This window comes from Glossina fuscipes, unplaced genomic scaffold, assembly GCF_014805625.2.
Source record: "Glossina fuscipes isolate IAEA_lab_2018 unplaced genomic scaffold, Yale_Gfus_2 59, whole genome shotgun sequence".
NCBI lineage: Eukaryota > Metazoa > Arthropoda > Insecta > Diptera > Glossinidae > Glossina > Glossina fuscipes.
The window spans coordinates 107305-126021 of NW_023998431.1; the positions used below are offsets into that span (position 1 = coordinate 107305).

General features: G+C 34.0%; 1 protein-coding gene across 5 annotated transcripts in view; it reads right to left on the reverse strand.

Annotated features, from left to right (window-relative positions):
- Positions 1 to 18717, reverse strand: part of LOC119637288 (homeobox protein 2) — a 124447-nt gene that overhangs the window by 14022 nt on the left and 91708 nt on the right. For 3 of the 5 annotated variants that reach the window (XM_038033219.1, XM_038033221.1, XM_038033220.1), the window contains exons 3-5: positions 709 to 1015; positions 483 to 642; positions 214 to 394 (exon numbers count right to left, since the gene is read on the reverse strand). In XM_038033219.1, coding sequence (XP_037889147.1) covers positions 214 to 394; positions 483 to 642; positions 709 to 1015 — 648 coding nt within the window. Of the gene's footprint in view, positions 1 to 213; positions 395 to 482; positions 643 to 708; positions 1016 to 12760; positions 13882 to 18717 lie in introns of those variants that run through there. The other 2 variants (XM_038033218.1, XM_038033222.1) reach the window with 2 other exon arrangements.

Sequence of the window (18717 nt, forward strand, 5' to 3'; positions counted from 1 at the left end):
TATATATATATATATATATATATATATAACGTAGGTGAAATGTGGTGGCATTCAATAAATCTGCTGAATAACTTTCAAGTAATTATTCAAATTTTGTACCCATTTTCTTTAAAGCAGCTCAAGTATCGTATATGATTGTTCCACAAACGCAATTTTTTATTTGAAATTGGAAAATTGATTATGCTTTGACATACTTTAAATAAACCCACTCACCCCTATCACTGGTTGTTGGTATACAACTCAAATCAATGTCAGGAAATATACCCGAAAACAATTGTTCATATTTTGGACCAAGTTCACGCTTTAAGCTAACAATACGTTTTTGTAAATTGATTTTATCATTCGCCAAATGCTCCCATTCGGCTTCCAGCTCTTGGTTGCGCCTTTGAAATGACTGAAATGTAATAAAAAAAAAAAAATAAATAAAAGAAAAAATATTATAATCGCTTAGTTGGAAAAAAAGAAAATAAATATTCAATTACCTGGACACATTTTAAAGCTTCACCCAAAATGGCTAAATTAGAGGTTTTTCGGCGATCTTCATCTTTTAAAGATAATTGATTTTTTAATGCTTCGTAGCATTCTTTCAAATGGGCACGACGATTTTTTTCCAATTTATTATGAACTTCACGGGTACCGGCCCTATTGAACAGTATTTATTTTTAATAATATTAGTGAAAGAGATTATAGTTTCATGAGATAGCTTACCCATTACTATTCGAACTGATGGTACGCCTTCTGGGTGTAACATGCGTTACATGTCCTGTACCGCTTGACAGACCATTACTATTTGTTGCCTGCTGCACTGCAGCAGAGTTTATCATTTGTATATAATGATTACCCACGGAACTACGCGGTGGTGAATGCAGCTGACCACTTAAAGACACTGAGTAGTTCGAATGCTGTTGGGTTGGTTGCACAGGCGGCGGTGATACATCATCTACTATCATATTAGTGCTGCTTGTATTGTTGTTACTGCCGTTGTGCATTTGAAATTGCAGCTGATGATGGTTGGCTGAAAGTTTATGGGAGGATAATGAGAAACTGCGTATACGCGAGTGGGTAGGCTCTACAAATTTTCTACTCGACATTGGCGGCGGTGTCAATGGTATAAATGTCTTTGGCTTTCCCGTACTTGTCGTATGATGCAACGGAAAAGACAACGTTCTACTATTTTGTGGTATACTAACAGCTTTAGTAGCGACCGATGAGGCTATACGTATGCCGCTGGCCAATAACATTTGCTTATTGGTCGTAGCAACATTTCCAATAACCTCACCATTGCTCGCCATCAATGTAAATTTGGTTGGTTTTAAGAGTGTATGTTTTGGTGTAAAGGATGGTGATGTTGGTGGTGGTATTGCAGGAGTGGGAATATCTATTTCTGGTTCTTGTTGTGATTGCTGTCCCTGCCAATCATCGTGTTCATGTAAATCACTGTTATTGCTTTTTGCGGCAGCATGATCGGACAACAATAATTGTTTCGTTGTATCATTGTTATCACCTGATGTAGTTAGTGATTGCCTGTCGTTATATATATCTTCTTTGGGAATTTTGTGAACAGATGTACGCGTACACACGACAACCAAAGGGGAACACAATAAATATGTATGAAAAGTAAAAAAAAAAAATAAAACAAATAAAAATAAAAAAAATTGAAAAATAAAAACAACAAATTATAAAACATAAAATCAATTAAAATAAATATAATGCAAAATTGGAAAAGCAAAGCGAGTATGATATAGTTAGTGACATCGCTGCGATTATATTAATCATGCAAAAATCCGAATGCAAAATAATAATAATTATTTTCTCATGGAAAATGTATAAAATCGACAGGTATCTTAACCCTTTCACCCTTTCAATTTTTCTAATCCTGATTGACCAGATCCATTAACCTCACCCACCACAAATTTCATAATATCTCTTATATTAGCGCAGTATTATCGCATTAGTATCGCAGTACATTTTCTTTCGATTGATCATTTATCGAAGATTGGAAATGACAATGGCCGCCAGGGCCAGTTGGAGAATAAGCCAACCAAGAGAGTTCATAACAATTTTCGCCCAGATCGATTAGAGCCATTGTAGCACCGACAATGGCGGTACTATTGCTTACACTCTAAGAAATATTCTGAATAGAAATCTCCTTTCTAGCGACTTTCTTTTCTTATAACACCTCGCCTGAGAGATAACGCTGGATGCTCAGGCAAACATATAAAAATTTCTGTTTCTCTCCTAATTGCGGATATCTCGGATCATTTTTTGTGCTTTGAGTAATTCGGTTTTTTGATCAAGTTCTGTTACAATTTCGTCGTTGCTGTTTCATATTATTTCGACTTGTATTTCCAACTCTGAGGTATATTTTTTTCGACAAAATCTTTGGATCTTTATTGGAAACTTCGCATAAGTTATATATATTTTCGATAGGTAAGAATAATTGAATTGATTTAATCATGTCCGTTAGTCCATATCTCTTCCTATCACCAGTAAAGCCTTTAATTATTATATTTCAAATTATACCTTATAGACGTCATGAAATTCCGCGAAAGGCGCTTTTTGTTATAAAGAAATATTTTTTTCGTTCGCAGAGATCTATTTTTAAGATTAGCACGAACACAATAATGAACACTGCTTGCTCATTTGCACTCCCCTCTTTCTTCACAAACGTGGTAATAAAAGAAGAAGTACTACGAAGGCACAGCACTTTTGATCACCTTATAGGAGCGCTTTATTTTTTTGCTTTTCTTCAGAATATATTTCAATATTGGTTTCATTATACGCATGCAAGATCCCGAAGAAAACTCCAGACATACCATATAAAGCATATAAATTTTTGATCAGCATCCAATTGGGAATGAACTTAAGCATGTCGGTCTGCCCGTGCGCTTATTTAATGTCTATGATAAACATTCTCTTAATCGCAAAAATTGAGATATAGGCTTCAAATTTAGCCACAACAAAAGTCATAGGATATGAGGCATAGGAGGCAATGTCTATACTTCATTCTACGAAGTTATTGAGTGATGGGGTATTTATGCAACAAAATGCGTTAAAATCGCTGTTACGCGAAAAGTGGTGACAATTATTTAAAAACGCAAAAGTATTAAAAGCCATCAATTTACAATGAACATATTTCATTTAGGTTCGGTGAACACGCATTATACAATAGTAATAAAAACAATTAAAAGGCAATAGTGAAAAATTTGATTCTAGCTAAAAATAAATTTCCAAAAGCTTATTACATTTATGATAAAGGTACGCTAAGCTGGTGTAAACTTGTGCAACAACTCAGAAGGGCTTGCCTATCGCAACTTGTATTACCCAATTTGTATTACGACAATCAATTCTGAATTATGATTAATTATGTTTGCTCGTCGGGATGTCGATCCTTGATGAACTGGACCGATTTTCTTAAATTGGCTTGCTTTTTGCATTGACCGCTTTCCGAAGAGATACCATCGGAACGAAACCTTCACTTTTTATATGTATTCATTAAGATAAGTGACGGACGAATTGTGTTAGATAACTCAATGCATAATATTTAATATTCGGCTTGTTCGGCGACAACGTCCCAACACGCTCCATTTTCGTTTAGGCAAAAGCATTATTCATAATATTTGCCTTAAAGCGAATCTTTGATATCCATAATCGTAAATCACGTGAAACTTTCTTTCAAGTCATAATTAAATATTTTTTGTTTATTATGTATGTGGTGTTTGTAGCCAGGAGACGGACGCACTTCATATTGTCCTAGAAACTTTAATCTCATTTCGTTTTTGGATTAAATATCTGCTACGGACTACAAATTCCCACTTTATTCTCATTGCGGGCAGACCACATACTTATCACTATCTTAATCTCTGGCCACCATCAACTCAGAATACATGGAATATAATACTGTGTTCAAGCGGTATGGCTAATATTCAAGCTAAATTGTGCGAGTATATTGAATATCAGATATAATTTTTGACAGCACTGACAAAAGACCGCTCCGGGAACAACATTTTTAATCGATTGAATAGATAAAGCTGAATCGCAGAAAGCTTTGAACGACACTCCGGAAATCGACTAAAACGACTGTTTCGAAGATTGCAAGAACCGTTGTCACAATAACGATATATCATCTGAGGGGGATTGCTTTGACGCGGACAAAATAGACTTGGAATACTGAATAGATTTAAAAGGAGATAAAATCAAATTTGTCTCGCTTCTTGAGCACAGTAGTATATCACGTTTCAGCTTTTCAAGATCGTAAGCTTACCGCCAGCAAACAACATACGAAGTAATAAACTTGGCTAAACCGACTCACAATGTAATATTGATCGAAGATTTATATACATTAACAAATTCTCTGATGCGTGCTATTGGGTGTGTTTCATACTTTCATCCCTCTTTCATAAGTGTAAAAATAACGCAAAAAGGTATGCGTTCATTAATACATGTGTTTAAATGTTTTCCACTGGGCGTATGCGTAATTAAAATGCAATTTCTTTGAACAATATATTATACGCTTTCACCTTATGACACTAAGCAACTTCACAAAAAAAAAAAATTTATATTTTGTGTTGTTACGCTTTACACCGAACACTTATTTAAAGCAATTAAATACAATTAAGGGTATTTCCTATTTGGAAAGAAAAACAACGAAAAAAAAGAGAAAAAATTATTTCTCGAGTTGTTCGCAAAATAAAACGTAATATATATGTTTGGAAAAAAAAATGTACTTTTTAATTACATAAAAGTGTTTGAAATAAATATTCTGAGCTTGGTTTGACTTTGAATTTATTCATAACTTACTACTCGTGTGTGAAGCAAAACAAAAAAAAAAAAAAAAAAAAAAAGTAAATAAAAATAATAAAAACCGTATAAATTATAACTATCAACAATAACTTGGGTGCACAAATTTAATGATTGACAGGTTGTGTTAAGGGATATAATACGTGCACTGCTTCGTTTGTCACACAGAGAACGCTTTGCTTGGCATTTATTATAAGCATATGAACAATATCGTACATTGTAACAAATATTTCGTTATGAGATTTAGTTTAATGAAATATGAGAAAAAATGCAAACACAATTCTACCCATTATATAAATGTGTAATATTTGCAATGAATTATACTTGGAAAAAACGATTTGTAAAAGTTAAACAAACGTATACACATTCCGTCTGAAATCCGACTTTTATACTCAAAACTTGAGCATATATTCCCAACTCAATACGCCTATTAAATGGTAGGATATGATTATCAGATGTGGATTACATTATTATTGATCATATTTTCTAAGAGAAGATTTTACTTTCTCTATGACACATAGTTTTCAAAGTGTGAGTTATCCATGTGAACGTACCTGCATTATAACTCAGCATCCCGTTAAAGAGTGCAAATTCAATTTTTTGAAGTCGAGTTTTCATATTGGAGTTTCGTGTCTAATAAAAGTCGAACACGAAAAGCGTTACTTCCTTCAAAAAAAGGAAAAGGGGATGTTCATTCCTTCTCTTATGTGATAAGGAAAGATAGCATTGCTTTCCGTTAGCGTTAAAGTGAAACTTACTTGCACGGGGAACCTACGAAGGAAGGAAGTACTAGGAATTGGATTTAAAGTCTGTCGCCACGTTTCATGGAGATTAACTAGACGCAATGAAATAAAACCATTACTAGTCGAATGGTACAACCAAAAACTGATGCAAACGAGTGCAATACATTAGGAAACGTGATATTGCGAATTTTTAATATGACTACGTCGTTCAGCCCAGTATGGTGAAATTCGTTCAGAAAAATATTACGCCTTTTCGATAAAATTGATTGCAATCGATATCTTATCATTTGTCTGAGCAGCGCCATGAATGTTACCCAAAATATGAGTCTTTACTGAAAACATCGGCTGTTCTTTCGTCACGAAATTCATATTTTCTTAAAGTAAATTATTTTTTACTATGCTTTTTATTTCTACACCTCATAGGTAGCTAAGCTGACAAACTATTCAAAGACGAAAATCTGGTCGCTTCATTAATTGGCTTGCAAAATGATTCTAAATCTGTATACTTTTTCACTACAATCAGCATACGTTGTACAGTGTACGATACACTTAAAAAAAATACGTAAAATTAAAGAGGGTTTTTTTTTTTTTTTTTTTTTTAGAATTCACATTCTAGATGCTTTAGCGTCCATTCGCTGTTATTAGCATGTCGATAATTGAATAACTGAATTTTTTTTTTTTTTTTGGGAAAAAATTTGCATGGGCATATACGTCCCGTCATGTATAGTCCCACGTGGCAATAAATGAAAGTCATGAAAAAAGCGAAGAAAATGTTAAGGCAATAGGCGAAGTGTTGTTCACTATTTAAGTTTAACTAGTGTAGGCTTTTTGAGGATGTGGACATTTTTGCTACCAGTTGACGACGTGTGGATCTATGATCTAAACTGCAGCAATTGAAGCAATTGTTAAAAGTAATACGAACTAACGTTTTTTGCAAGAAAGCCTGTAAGCAGTTTACACGAAGATTCTACTAACTGAATAAATTAAGATCATATAGCCGACTTTTCTTTTTTCCCGAAAGAGGATCATGTTTAACTCAAAATGACTTTGGTCAAGAGTCACACACACATACATTTGATGAGAAGCGCAAAACCTAATCGCAAGGCCTATCTGAAATACTGGTCTCTCCAAAAGAACTCATTATCGTTGGCGCAACTCCTCAGTCGTCATAACGGTACGGCCAAATATATTTTCCCCCTCTCTAATAGAGTAACAGGTAGTGGAGATCGTTCTATCATGTTTTGCAAATCTCTCAGTATTATGGTAAATGAAAAGCATAGATAGAACCAGAAGAAGGATTTAACGATTGAATGCAAAATTCGGTAAAAGTCACTCTTTCGTAAAAAAAACCTATATTTAAAAAAAGAAATCGATTTTCTGTTTTCTGTTTATAGGCGTAAGGGTGCGCTGACCGAGATCGTTTTCACTTTGAATTCAGTCCTCGTAGCAGTATATGATGCGATGATGGTGAAATGACTTTAAAGATACTACACAGGCTATTACAGTTTTCTATACGATTTTATGTTAAATGAACGTCAATAATAAAGAGAAGGACGCACTAAACGGAGTGAAAAAATTAGCGTAACCTCGCTTTTATGTTGCTTTTTGTAGTGTTTTTTTTAATTTTTTATTTTTCTTAATAATCGTTAAAAGGTATTATTATTAAACCAAGACCATTAGTTTCACATGATTAAATTTTGAGTTAAAAATTTAATATATTTTACAGTCGTTAACTTACGCTAAGTAAAGAGCTTTAGTACAACTGCAAGTCTAGAGGCGCACATGTCCGCCTACCTGGTTGTGTGAATACCTGCCGACATACACGTTGATGTCATATATATTTAACGATGGCAAATAATATATATATATATATATATATATTTTTTTTTTTTTTTTTTACGTTGTTATTGTTTAACTATTTACATACATATTAGTTGATTAAGTTTAAGGGTAAATATCACAAGCACACGTTTTGAAATTATATATTATACATGCGCTTAGTAAAATAAATCAAAATAATAAAAACGGAAACATTTGCACATAGTTTGATGTACATCAACTAGTTATGTATTATATATTAAAGGTGTATCTAGGTATCGCTAATATTGACGAACAAATAACTATATCGATGCTTGACTTTTTATACTCTGCACTACACGCCTGATACAAGGGTATACCTTTACGTGTACGCGGATGTGTGCCACGGCCTAAAGAAGTTGAGGTAGATCCAGCCAACAGCACTGGCCTGTTTTTCTCCAAGGACGATCGCTATTGAAAATTATAAGGATCGGAGCAAGTTTTCGACCATTTCTTCTATAACGCCTTAATAATATTAATGTACGATATTTTATGGTTGATCGCGTCCCACTATAGTCTTTCTACTTCCACGGCAAATTTATGAATATAAATATAAGTGCTAGATAACAATTCTAAATTACTATAGAGTATAATTTGATCTTTATTGATCTGTCTATTCATTTATATTGAAGCATTCATAAAACATGCTTTTCATAGTTTAATTACACACATTTCCCGTTATTTCCCTATAAATCAATATTTCACGTTACGTTCTTATCTATCTTCGTTTTTCTTTCTTTTTTTTTTTTTTTTTTTTTTGAGAGAGATATTATCATAATATTTGAAAAGTGTTACCAACGCTTCAGTATATTTGAAATATGCAAACATTTTTGTTCGTACACCACTTATATATTATTTTCAGAATTGCAGCATTTTTATAATTTATACAAATATTGCACGTGTTTTGCATATACATCGATTTCATTACTTTATACCGTAGATGTTTATTGCTGTTTTATTTATTTTTAATCTATTTTTACATATTGTTTTTTCTCATTATTATACGAACTTTGCTCAGTCGTTTTTGATATTTATCTCATTTGATTTATAAAAATGTGTTTTAAAGTCGCACACGTTCCTTTTTAATATGGAATGGGCAGATTTCATATTCAATGAATATATATATATATATATATTGAATGCCAGGTAGATGAAAGTTTTTCAAATTAAAAATATTGAGGCATCAAATAATTGTTTTCTTGCTTTTTCCCTTTTTTTTTTTTTTCAATTTGTAAAAAAAGCGAAACGGGAAAGATATCGACATGAATGCAAAAATACAGTCCTGGAACACGTCATTTTCGTCACTTTTCCACATTCTTCTTCGGAAGACGAATAGTCTTCGATTCGTGAATTATTGGAGTAAGCCAATGCCAATGATCCAAAGTAATGCTAAAGTAAAACTCCCCAGAGATAAATCGTATTGTCTTTATGACAAGCTCACATAGGCGTTTTTAAAGATTACATGTTCATTGGATTCTTCTGTCAATAAATTCACTTAGTCCCGAATTGCATGGCATGTTGCAGCATTTTGTTGAAGCCATATGCCCTCTAAGTCGAAATCATTTACTTCGCGCCATCAAAAATTCTGTAATCATGTTTCTCTAAAATCATATTTTCAAGCCGCGAAACACTCCCAAAAGCCATTTTTGGACAAGTAAAAGTCCTTTACGGACTTCAAATATGTTTTCTTTATGCCAAAGGGGCAATAATCCTCATTTAAAAAGTCATTTAATCAAACGTCAGCTTCATTCTAGAGGCACGGGACGTAGCCGTGGGTTCACTTTTCTCGTAATAAGTTTTAGCAATTTCCCTACGCTGTACAACTATGCACGTATTGCATCCCACAAATAATGGCAAGGTTCAAAGAATATACACAATAGCGGGCTACGGCACTGAGCCTAATACGCTCATATAATGACTTTTCAAAATAAAGCGTTTTATGGAAAGGTGGTCGAAAAAGTGCTTCGATCCGAACCATTTTCACGACTGTTTGTCCTTGGGTCGGTGCATCAAATTTCACCTAAATATCTCAAAAGTTTGCAACTCGTAAGTTCAATGTAAGTATACAAGATGGACAGACAAGCTTATATCGATCCATAAGATGATTCTGAATCGACCGATATGATTATAGATGGGTCTATTTGAAGTTCTTCTGAGTGTTACAAACGTCCGCACAAACTCAATACACCTTTGTATCACAACGATGAGCCTGTATACAAATATATTTGAATATAAATTTTCAAAATTTATGAATTGCTCTCCTATCCATACTTTGCAAAGAATGTCGATATAAATTGCAAAGAAATGTGAAAAAAAAAATAAGAAAATTATTTTGCATCTACTGCTCACATATATGGCTTTGTGGTAAAATTAAAAGACGTTCCCCCTTCAGTTATCGTGAAACCATCAAATATAGCAGATATCCCTTGCCTGAACGTGGATGCTTGCTTGACTGCTTAATTCGACGACGCCCGATACCATAAGCTCTATATAAGAAGCGTTAAGCCGCATCCCCCTGGAAACGCAACTATTTTCATCATATCGAAAGCCTCACTACTGCCGAAATACCACAACGAGGTTATTGGTATGGCGACATGGGCCACTACATTTTTTTCTTTGATAATTCGCGGTCTATCTAACTACTTCATATTAAGTCCACCGGGAGTTTTGGATTAACCATAGCCGCCACAAAATTCGCCGAATGGTCGTTCTCAGTCGTTAGGATGAAGAACGGTGAAAAAGCCCCCACCGCCTCTCGCCTATGACAGACAATCTTCACTCACAAATTTTATTAAAGCAGAATACTTTAGGCAGCATATGGCCACCCTTATACCGGAATCTTTTATACACCTACAATTACAGTCTCTTCTATCTGCCCTCATAGATTTTCAATTTCCGCAGAAATACCGACACCGATGCCCTTAACTCACGTAAATTCAAAGAAAAAGTTTCGTCACATATTTTTGACCTTTTTATGGGAACTTCACTGCGGTCAATAAGACGTCAATTAAGTCAAAATTGGGCCGAGAAATCATGAAATTATTAATTGATGCTTTCTGTAAACGGTAGTTTCTCCTATACTCGCCGCTAGAAGTATAATTTAGCTGTTCCCCTTCTAACACTACGAGAACAGGCATCATGGAACCCAACCCGTATAATATGCATTACTTCTTGATGAATTAAAATTAAAATTTTATATTGACTTAATAACATCAATTTTCGGGTATTTTCTTGTCGATTTAGAAACCAAAATTTCAAGAAAAAATCGCATATTCAACTAAAGCTTTATATATCGAACAAGCTGGATATTGAGCTGCAAATGGTAAGTACGTAAGGAGTTTGCTTAGAGTGAATCTTTGAAACTTGTTTTATTATTACACCAATGCTTAAAAATTGTTAAGTGATTTGTCGACTGCGGAGTAAGCTGGTCCGCTATTTACTTTCTTCCTTTTTTTTTATTCTTAAAATTACTGAGCGAAATATTTGCATGAAGGTTTCAATCCACATCTGTCATGAGGTGTTAATTACAATTTCGTCGATTATCTCGAGTTTATGTATTATTGCTGCATATAAACCATAGAAAGCCTTGGAATATGTTGGTATCGATAATGAATTGTTAATTATGATCTTTTACTTAGTTTTAAATGCCAATTGTACACAGTTTTCTTTCAACCTTTACGGCCGTGTTCGTCTCAATAATAGCCTGGAATTATGCTTTTAAGATTATTTGAAAATATTTGCATTCAATTTGCTTCCTTTGAGTTCTATTTCAACATTTGTCCTGATTTCTTTTGTCAAGGTCATTTTTCAACGAATTATAACACTAAGCACAGCACGCTCTAACAATATTGACAATTCATCAAAATTTCTTATGAAAATTTGTAAATCGGTAAGGGTGGCAACTTTATATGTGATGCAGCCAAATTTACAATCACTCAATTGTCTCGATAAACGAACAATTGAACGATCTGTACAAAAATTCAAAATGGCTTGAAAAGGTTCGTACCGAAGCTAAAGAACTAGAAAGAATGAAAAACTTATTGCGATTCTAGGCCGAGTTTTAATAGACTGGTTATTGCTTTTCGTGAATACAGAAAAATGGTAAAATATTAGTTAGTCTGGAAATTTCTTGCGGCAAAATAATTTTTTTTTTTTTCTATAAGGAAGAAACTTTATTTAGTTAAAATTTATTTGCCAGTTTGCGCAAGCAGTTCAAGCAGTTTCAAGCAGTTTCACATTTACCTCCAAATAAAATTTCTAAGCTTTTAGAGCATAAAAAATGTTCCATGAATTTTCAAGAATTTACACTGTCACCTGAACGGAAGAGACGATAATCGGATGATGCAATGACAAGACTATAAGATGGATATGGTAGTGCGGTCGGTATTTTCCGGTAAATGGCCGACAATTCCTGGGACATTACGCATAGATGTCAACTTCAATATAGAGTCGCTATTGTTTTAAGCGAGGGCGCCAATCATTAAACAAGGCTTACTAAAACTTCGTCGGCTTTAATGATCCTACTTTTCCTTGCTTTCAAAACAATGAGAAAATGCGAGATTTGTGCGTTGATTAAACACTACCCTTTGACGGGGAACAATACTATTCAAATTAACCCTTTGGTTTAAAAACTATTTATGTGAACGCTTTTCGGTCGGAAACACGAATTTTTTCGGGGCTTATCCATTCAAACGAATTCGTACAAACACTGATTATACATACTGGACACTCAGAAAAAATGTATTTACACTCGAAGGCATTGAAAAAACACAAAAGAGAAATGTCAAGCTGGTAGAGATCGCTAATATGCTAACGGTATGGAAATGGCATTGTGTTCATTGCTTTGCATGAAAAATCTGGACATGAGAAAGCGAATTTTTCAAATTACTACCGTGTTGAACAAAACCATTAAAATTTTACCTACCACTCTATGCTAGAGATAGATCTGTCCCCCCTCCCCCGGAGGATACTATCACTTAGGTGTGCAAATCTCAACAATATGCTTCAAAGAAAATAATTTAGATCAAAGTATCAAAGATCATCGGTGCAAATTTCGGGGGTCTTGAGAAATAGCTCCATACAAAAAACAACGATAAACATTGGGCAGAGTACATCGATTTTGTACGCGGCGATACATTGATGAATCAAGCCGCATTTGCAATCGATCACGTCTGTTTCTCAACTAATTAAGGCTAAGTCCAAATTCTGAACAGGTATCAATTCGTTTGCCGCCGCAGCTGGAAATTTAGTTAGTTAGTGCACTTTACTTAGACAAGAACGTTATCGAACTTTGGCTACGATTATCACCGGCACCGTGTAGCTTAAATATAAAAGAAATATATATTAATTTTAATAAATACCCGTTAAATAATGACGTATCCACTTCTTTTTCGGTGGTGGCAACAAGTTATCCGCATTATCATAGTTTTGAACGAAATTCGGATCATTTGATCTATCCGCGATATTTTCGGTACGAAAACGTTTACGAGGTAAACGCTGTTCGCGAGACTCATGCGTGTTACGCGATGGAAAGGTTTTGCAATTGAAACGATTTAAGGAATTATGAAAATATTCTTTTGAAGTTTTTAAAGTGCTCTCTGGATTACAACAACTAGTAATGTTGGCGGTGGTTGTTGTTGCTGGAATATTTATAAAATGTTTTAACATTTGAAGGGTCTGATAATCGTTTGCGAATTGAGCAACGGTTGCATGAGCTGTGGCTCTGTGCATATGCATTATGTCTGCCCTATTAATTGCACCGAAGCACGAGGCAATTGCGTTCGTTTCCGTTAACTGCGTATTCTGCGAATTGATCTGTAAGCGTAAGAAAACATCATTCAAGATATTGCCAGTTGGTAGATTATTTGAAATGTGTTCCGGTTGTATGGATGATGTTCTTGGTGTTATAGTTTCCATGAACATGTTATTGAGACTGAGCAAGTGACGTTCAAGCTGGTAAGGTGTTAATCCATTGCGAGACAAGTTCCAAAACGTCGAAGGCATTACAGATCTTGTTAAAGTTAATGCACGTTGATGTTGTAGTTGCTCTAACATAGCAGGCGGCAATATATTAATTAAACGATTTAAATACACTTTCTCTAAACCAAATAATTCTTCTTGCTTATCTTTAGAGCGGAATATAAAAGAATAAAAGTCCTTATTTGAAATTTTATAGGACGGAGGCCACATTTTTCTTTTTTCTTCTTTCATTGGTATGTATACACGAGAGAACGCGCGCGTGGGTATGTGTGCTAATTTTTTATTTATTTATTTATTTATTTAAACTAATTATTTAGTATTTTCATAATTTTCTTCGATTGCAGGCATTTTTTATCTTTCTGGTTTTTAGATTTTAATTACAAATTTTAATCGTTCGTTATATTACTTCACAAAGTTTAAATTTTCTGAACGCCAACAACAACTGCACACGCGAACAACTATTGTGCAAATGATTTGGTTTATGTGTTTTTTATTAGCAATTTGCGACAATACACAGAATTAAACATATATAAACACACATTCATGCATAACTAAAACGTTAAAATATCCATTACCAATGCAATGTCATATACTGCACTTTTCACTACTATAGCAATCAAAACATGCAATAACAATACAAACGGCAAAAACAATATCTACATATATAATAAAAATAAAAAATAAATAAATGCAAAAACATTAAAAAAAAAATGGTCATGTGTGCGTAGAAAGAACATCAATGAATATGAATGATTACTTGACATAGCTAACTTGGAGCTGAAGCGGTGACAAACACCTGAATCCAATAGTTTGTACATATATATATATACACACACACACACGCACGCATCACATATGAAATTTGTTTTTGCATGCTAAACTCATTCAGTCTTTCTCATAAACTTACATCGCTTTAGTTGATATATCGCTGGTACAACAAAGTCAAGCCAATCGCTACTCGAGAAAGGTAGGTAAAGTAACTTTGTCTATTTCTTTAGAACAGTTAGAATCAAAAACACTAAAGAGGCACTACACATAATACATATATATATATATATATCCCTGATGAATGCGAGATAATTTATACCGAGTTGTACAATTGGAGATTAAATCATAGTCGAGTCGCGTTAAACTCTAATTATTTGCTTTCAACGTATCGAAAATCGATTTGGACCAACACCCAAAATAACATTCATGCCTCTACCCTACAAAAATGAATGGTTTTATTATTGCTGACAAAATATAATCTCTTAAGACCGTCTTTCTTAGACACATTTATTACAAGTGTTTACAAGTGTAAGGTATAATCATAAACAAATTTGCTATAGCGATTATGGCGATTAATAATATATATTTATATTGTAAGATAGAGTTGCCATATCTGAAAATAACAGATACATTTGAATAGTGAAAATCGAATTCACTTTTTTGCAGAGTATTTTTATCTGTGTGAACTTTTGTTGCGGCACCGTTTTCACAAACAACTGAATTATCGGCTCCACATTGGTGATCCGACGAAAAATTTTAATTATTATCAAAAATGCACAAATCTGGAAAACAACATTTCACGTGTTGCAGCGAAGGTACCACCTTTCTGGACTGCTAATCCCCACCCTTGGTTTAACCAATTGGAGAGCCATTTTCTTATAGCCAGAGTTAATTTGGATATCAGTAAACATCATTAAAATTCGTTCAAATCATAATTTATGTGAAACTCTAAGACACGATTTATTATGCGAATTTTTGGATTTGTAAAGTTGGGCCCATACTTGATTGTCCCCTATGCAGTGCACAAGATATTTTTTGCGGATCGAATGGCCTGTGATTAACAGCAAATTATCTTTTATACTTTGAATCGACCCATAATGACCTCCCTGAAGTGATATAGGTTGGACATAGTCATCTCGTGTAAGTTGAATGCTTTACGTTTTACATTATTTTAGGTGGGACTTCTTGCTCAACATGGGTGAACTAAAAACATACGTGCATCTCTTGTGTCAATTCTGTTAAAATGATTACCAATTAACGAGCACAAGGGTGTTAATCAACGTTTTTGTGCTCGGAGCCGTTACTACCGAGAAGGGCGAGGCGAACGTTTACCATTTCGTGACCTTCTTTAAACGTTTTATACTATTTCGACGGATGGGTGTTAGACATACACGGACTACTGCACAAAGAGGTCTTTTGCAATATTTTTGGGTGATGTGACCGAACGCGTGGCCGTAACTGTGCGCAATGGATGAGGGCGTAACACTTACTGATCGGGCACACGCCTACAAGGGTGTCGCCACTCACTCTCTCTCTCTCTCTCTCACTCTCTGCCCACTTTTTTCTGTTCATTACTATGTTACACGTATAAGCGTGATTTATTGGTCGCATATATAACTTCGCATGCATGTACATATATATATTTAATATATAAAAAAAAAAAAAAAAAATTCGTTCAGATAATTTTTCTGTCTGTAATTTTCGGTTTGATGAACACAAGCAGCAGCCTTAAACACATTGAATGATTGATGGCGTCCGAGTTCCATGTGACAAGTGATTACTAATTGTTATGGATTTAAGGAACAAAATTTGGTGGCGGTGTTCTTTATGTCTATCCTTAGCGTGATAAATTCCGAGCACATTGTGCACTAAATTATAATTAAAAAATTGACAAATGTTCGAACAGCCAGCGATAAATTGACAATAAATGATATGCGCCGGCGTGAACGTTTAAAAAGTGTATTAATAACAGAAACAAAAACAGAAATAAGGAAATTGAATTGGGCTCCAACTATGAAAAGACTAAAACACGATGCGCGCCCGAATGAACTAAGGAGTTCAATATCGTGAAATCATTTCAAACAGTTTATAAAGGAAAAAAGCATTGCACGCTCTCCTTGAAACTTGTGTTGCGTGTTTTCGCTTTTTATTCTCTTCTACTCTATTTTACTATTTTCTAGGGACCGCATATGCTATATTACATCGGTGCGGTATGTCATACTGCCGATGAAACCATACAGTTATTGAAAGAGTAGTGCTTCATGACAAAGGATATGAGCTACTCACTGAAAACATAAAACTTAATGCTAATGAAAAATTATTATACAATCAATCAAACACTGTAAAGTAGAACTTAGAGAGAGAGAGAGAGAGAGAGAGAGAGAGAGAGAGAGAGAGAGAGAGGTAGAAGAAAGGACATTGTCAATATTTCACAACACCAAAGTGGAAATGCTTTTAAAAATTGAAAAGTTTGTTGGTGAAGTGAATGCGCACAGCAAGGGTCGGAACGCTTACTTGTTAGACATTTTATAAAGCACCTTAATTCCCGTTGCAGTTCCTCATAGTAAGACAAAAATATTATAATTTATAAAAAAAGAAATGTTTTTTTTATTATAAATTTTCAATTATTAAGCTTTTTCTGGAGCCGCCCTTTTCGTATACAAACCATATATATTTCACTATTATAAATCGGCAAATTGCAAAAAATGTTAAATAACTACAAAAATATAACAGTTTCCTCATATAACTCTAATCCAATGCAAGTGATGAGTAATAATGAAAAATAGTACGCGACCATTGAAAAAAAAGAAGAAAGAACGAAGGAAACACTCTGAAACTATCCGCATAATCGCAAATCGAAACATTAACACTATTGTAGATACAAGAGAACGGGAGAGGACAAAAAAGGTGAAGAGGGAGAGAGAGAGAGCGAGGGAGCGAGAGAGAGAGAGAGAGAGAGAGAGAGAGAGAGAGAGAACTAGAGAGAGCGATTGAGAGGTTGAGAGTAACGTTTAAGTGATAATATTATTAAATTTTTGTTTCTTTCGTTTAGCTATATTAAATAAATGTCAGATATCAACTTATTTGCCGAAAGAGGTTTGGAAAACGAGAAGAAACAAAGAAAATCCTAAAATTCGTACAAAGTTCATTGACTTGTTGTTTACATGTGCTACACAACACGATAATAATAATCAACAACATGCACTCACCACACTGCACATAATAAACAAACACAAATACATGTCTACACTGAATTTAGGTGTACATGCATCTGTTCACACAGTGTATTTGGATGTTTTTGTTGGTTGGGTACTATCAATGCGCTGTAAATGCGCTCGCAGCACTACCGACACATAAATAAATAAATAAGTATTGTGATTTAAAGTGTGTGTGTGTGTGTGTGTTTGTTTACTCACAAACACGCACACACATTTAGCTCCCTGCATTCATTCGAAGTACAAAATTTTCATCAACACAATAGTAGCGAAAAAAAAAAGCAAAACACAAGATGATAACAACAACACCGTTGGTCATGTTTTAGCAAACATGATTTATTGTCGTTAATGCAACAATAAAAAAAAAGAAAAAGGAAGAATAAAAAAAACAAACAAACAAATAGAGAGCGAAAAAGAGAGGGAGAGAAAGATTAAGATACGGAGAGGGAGCATAAACTTCAAATTCAAAACTCTTTTCACATTATTGTTGTACGAGCAGAACGCAACAAGTTTAGATACATATTACACAAAACCGGTATTAAAAGAGTGCTGATAGAAAAACTATGGATAAGTAACAGCGGATTGTAGAAAAACAAGATATGTATTTGCTTGAATTTTTTTTTTTTTTTTAATTTTTTTTTTTTTTTAAATACAACAACACGTGGCCTTACATTTTTATTTACTTCGTTACTTTTTTGTTTTTTTGCTTAAGAAAATGCTTTTTTTATTTTGAAATTCTTGTATTATTCATTGCAATATAATCGCGTTATATCTATCTATGCATGCATAGCTAGTAAACTTTTTTAGACAAAAATCGAATTAATTTATTTTTTTTTTTTATGATTTCTTCTCATTTCTTCTATTTTCGGTATCTTGCATTGAAAAAGAAGAAGAAACCAATAACTTACAACATGTGTGATAGCATCTGGCGATTGTATGTATGTATATTGTAAACAAGGTCAAAACAAGTTTCTGTTGCTTTTCAACCGCATGCATTCACGCACCCAAACACCATACGGAAAGCAAACAATTGTTATTAATAACGCCTTCTTCTTTGCGGTAATTTCCTATTTAATAGTAAAGCCAATGCAAATGCTTTAACAACCACCACTAAACAAGCACACACATACAAATGAATGAGTGCAGCGCTAAAGAGAATAATTTTACCACTTGGAAGCATATATTTTTGTCGTTTGCCAAAAAAAAAGAGCACGAGCAGCACGAAAAAAAGCAAAAGAGAAACAAAAACAAACTGTTCTTATATTGCAGGGTAACCTTCTCAAATAAATTACATTTTCGGCTTTATTGCAATTTCCTCAGTTATGTGAACGTCTCTAACAAACTCACTCAATAAT